General features: G+C 37.2%; 1 protein-coding gene across 1 annotated transcript; it reads left to right on the top strand.

The window, feature by feature from the left end:
• Nucleotides 1–1,046: 1,046 nt before the first annotated feature.
• Nucleotides 1,047–3,481, top strand: emp3b (epithelial membrane protein 3b (MAM blood group)). The gene is made up of 5 exons (XM_085781601.1): nucleotides 1,047–1,212; nucleotides 2,182–2,268; nucleotides 2,368–2,470; nucleotides 2,573–2,713; nucleotides 2,944–3,481. The coding sequence occupies exons 2-5, from the start codon at nucleotides 2,191–2,193 to the stop codon at nucleotides 3,117–3,119; spliced, it is 498 nt and encodes a 165-aa protein (XP_085637727.1). The 5' UTR covers nucleotides 1,047–1,212; nucleotides 2,182–2,190; the 3' UTR covers nucleotides 3,120–3,481.
• The last annotated feature ends 68 nt before the right edge of the window (nucleotides 3,482–3,549 follow it).

Genomic DNA, 3,549 nt, shown 5'->3' with positions numbered 1-3,549 from the left:
CCGTACCATTCAACGGATGCAGGGGACAGTTAATCAGGGGAGTTGGTTGCAACCAAATTAACCAACGTGTGTTTGTTATTATTACATTAGGCTACTATATTATTATATTATTAAATATATAATATATTGTTGCGGCAAATGGCAGCATTACAATTGAGAGAAGTAATAACCCTCAATAATTTACCTGAGTCTGAAAGAAAAGTTGTGGTAGTCAGACGGGGCTGACCCATAGCTGACCATAGACCATACATGGTTTTGACCTTGGTAACATTGCTTGTGATCCAAAAACACAACAGTATTTGATGCTTTCAGTGCCAGCCCGTGGGCATAGGTAATTTAGGCTGTGGGTGAACCCGGGTGAACCATTGCTTTGAATTATGCTTTTCTCATTTACTTATACATAAACACACCAGGGGGCGACAAACAAACATAATCCTTCTCGTCCATGGAGGTTGAGAATTCATGTTAGGATTTTGTAATTATTATTATTGCATGTAGCACAATCACACCACACTCAGTTAAAATTATAATAGTAATTATGGATGAAATTTGTAGAATAAATTAAAACATATACAAATTAATTGCCAAGTACACAAATTATATGTTTTATTTTTATTATTATTATTTTGTACCTGAATGTAGTGAAAAGTTGGTAGTCCCAAATTTAGTGACTTGATCATTTGTTGTTTTGCTGTTGCCTCCTCTGACCCTGTGTGAACTCCTGTTTGCATGCTGTGCCTCGCCCAGATGTTTACTGTGTGACCAGTGTGCTCTGAATACTCATTATGTTCAAGTGTGGAAATGTGAGCTATTTTGCAGTTCTGTGTTAAATGTTTTACTTAACAACAAGACTCAGACCTCGAATGAATTAGATATGGCAGAATGCTTATTGTATACCAAAAGAGCAATTCCATCTGAGTGTTTACAGAGGAGGTCTTTTCATGTGGTTTTACGTGCCTGCATTGCCCATGGGTGGATCCCATTTGAGTCTTTTTTGGATGGTGATGTTGTACTGAGGGACTTACGAAGCAGAGCTAAAGGGAGCTCTGTTCTGCAGGAAATGGGCGTTTTTGGCTGGGGTGATTGAGAAAATAAAGGGGGTGTGGCAAGGCTAGACAGGAGAGAGGACCACCAAGAGGTACAGTGTTGTAGAGTTGTGAAGTTGCTCCCAGCCAGCTCCTGAGGTCTGATTCAGAAGAACAGAAAACAGGGGTAAGTCTATATTCCTTTGACTTTTGGGGTATTCCTGTGATTCTCATTGAATCACAGTACAAGAAGATTACTTTTAAAACAAAAAAGTCACATAACGTACTTTACAGTACATTTTTTTGTTAGCTCATATGTTGTGTGCCATAAAACAATGGCTTTTTTTTTTTTTACAACCTTGTAACAAAACAGATATTGTTATGATATGTATCACATTTTTGTAATATGTGTATTTTATTTTGTAGCTAATATGTGTATTTGTCATTCAAGTAGTACATTTACTTTACACCAGTTATAATGATAATTTGACAGTAATCATGAGTCCACTTACTCTCCAAATGGACCTCTCCTACAGATAAAGATCTACACAGTCAATTTCACCCTGTTTCTTTTTTTCCTCTGTCTTCTTCTTAGTCTCACTGCATGTCTTGTTATTGTGATACTTATAATGGGCATTTTAGCCTTGGCACTACTTGGTCAGTGTCAGATAACTTTGTAAAATCAGAGGCTTTTCCTCATACAATAATTAATTTCCTCTAACTTTATATTAGAACAGTTTTAATGAAATCCAGATGTCAGTTGAATAAAACAATTTTTACTCTTTGCCTCGAAGGAAGAAGAAAAAAAACAAACATACAGTAGGCCTAAATATCTTGTGGCATTCACTTTCAATAAGACCCACCCAACTTCTCAGCAGGTTGAACGATGACAACACAGAGGCCAGTCAAAGAGAAGTTTTAGAAATAACTCCTTGCACTCTGTTTTGAAGCATGGTGTTATGCAACACAGACTATGCTGTGTTCAGTTACTCAGATTTTCCATTTAATGTTTCAAGGCAAAACAGGAAGGTCCCGTAATACAGAGGAAACCGCAAACATGTTAAATTGGTCACACACTTTTTCCTTGCTACCTGTAATGGTGAATGCTGTTGTTCAGAAAGTCTAAATTTATACAATTTTGTTTATTTTTTGGCAGAAAATAAAAATGGCATACCTACTTATGTTTGTGACCTTGCTGCATCTCATCACATTGGCCATGCTATTCATTGCAACCATGGAGAAGGTAACAGTCGTATGTAGGACATGATGTTCACTTTATTTATTTGTTTTCATAAGTGAAACACATCCAGCTGTGTGTGTTGTGTCTAATCTCTATTTAAAGTCCTGGTGGGTGTGGGATGGCCTGGAGAACTCGGACCTATGGTACAACTGCAGGTTTGACAATGACACAGGAACCTGGCTTTGTGCATCCTCCAAAGAAACTGGTAGGAAGCAATGTCATTATACCTCTGTAAAATTGACTTTTCACAAACAAACAAAACGGAAAAATGGAAAATCTGAAAACTAAGACGTTTTTCCCCCCACAGAGTGGCTTCAGGCAGTGCAGGTCCTGATGGTTCTCTCAGTGATCTTCTCGTCAGTCTCCTTCTTGGTGTTCTTGGGTCAGCTGTTCACCATGTCTAAGGGAGGACTCTTCTATTTCACTGGGCTGTGTCAAGTCTTTGCAGGTAACAGTGAAGTGAAACAATGTGTTGCTAATGTTAATGAAAGATGCGGCCAAATTATAACCCTTAGCCTTACCCATTAAAGAGGGACGTGCATGTACTGTATATATCTTATTTGGTTATATTAGTTATATTATATGTTGCTGTCCCTATCTCTCTGTTGTACATGACATTAATTAATAAATGAAAGAGCCAACTTTTCTTACCCCAATCATATTTATGCTTCCTTTTAGGACTGACAGCATTTTCTGCAGCGCTCATCTACACATTACACAATAAGGAAATCCTTCCCAACTCCAAAGAACTGACTTCAGGGCACTTTGGCTACTGCTTTTTTCTGGCCTGGGTGTGCGTCCCGTTGTTGCTTTGTAGTGGTGTCATATACATTCACCTGCGTAAGAAAGAGTGACCAGAAAAGGGGAAACAATGTACAGAGCAGTACTAAGTACAAAGTATTGAAGTTTGGATTGAATTAAGTAACTTCATGTCGCCATTGTTATGCTTTTTGCACAAGCATTGGTTAATATTCTGTTGTAGATAGCCTGTAGCCTATGGAAAAACTATGAGGAGATAATTGGCTATTTCTTGGACAAATATTGACTCCATAATATCAGTTCACTAGAAGGCAAAGAAAGCATAATTATGTTTTTGTTTTATTGACTCTTATTGACATTTGTTTAAAATGTTCCTTTAAGCAACTTGGAAACAGATATTTATATATTTTTGTAAAGTTGATAATGTAGACTACACTACTGTTCCTAATAAATATCACATACCAAAACATAATGTGTGCACTTACTGTGTTTACAGTATTTTAGAGGTCAGTCTTGTTTGTATTC

This window comes from Trachurus japonicus, chromosome 7 (assembly GCF_045865225.1).
Source record: "Trachurus japonicus isolate A0001 chromosome 7, Traja_1.0".
In the NCBI taxonomy this organism is placed as follows: Eukaryota; Metazoa; Chordata; class Actinopteri; order Carangiformes; family Carangidae; genus Trachurus; species Trachurus japonicus.
The sequence above is the reverse complement of the archived record's forward strand: the minus strand, read 5'-3'. Positions and strand labels throughout refer to the sequence as shown.

Bases quoted from the DNA above. Each gene is read 5' to 3' on its own strand.
- emp3b (XM_085781601.1), top strand. From the start codon at position 2,191: ATGGCATACCTACTTATGTTTGTGACCTTGCTGCATCTCATCACATTG. The intron at 2,471-2,572 runs GTAGGAAGCAAT...TTCCCCCCACAG, and splicing joins TGCATCCTCCAAAGAAACTG to AGTGGCTTCAGGCAGTGCAG. The intron at 2,714-2,943 runs GTAACAGTGAAG...GCTTCCTTTTAG, and splicing joins GCTGTGTCAAGTCTTTGCAG to GACTGACAGCATTTTCTGCA.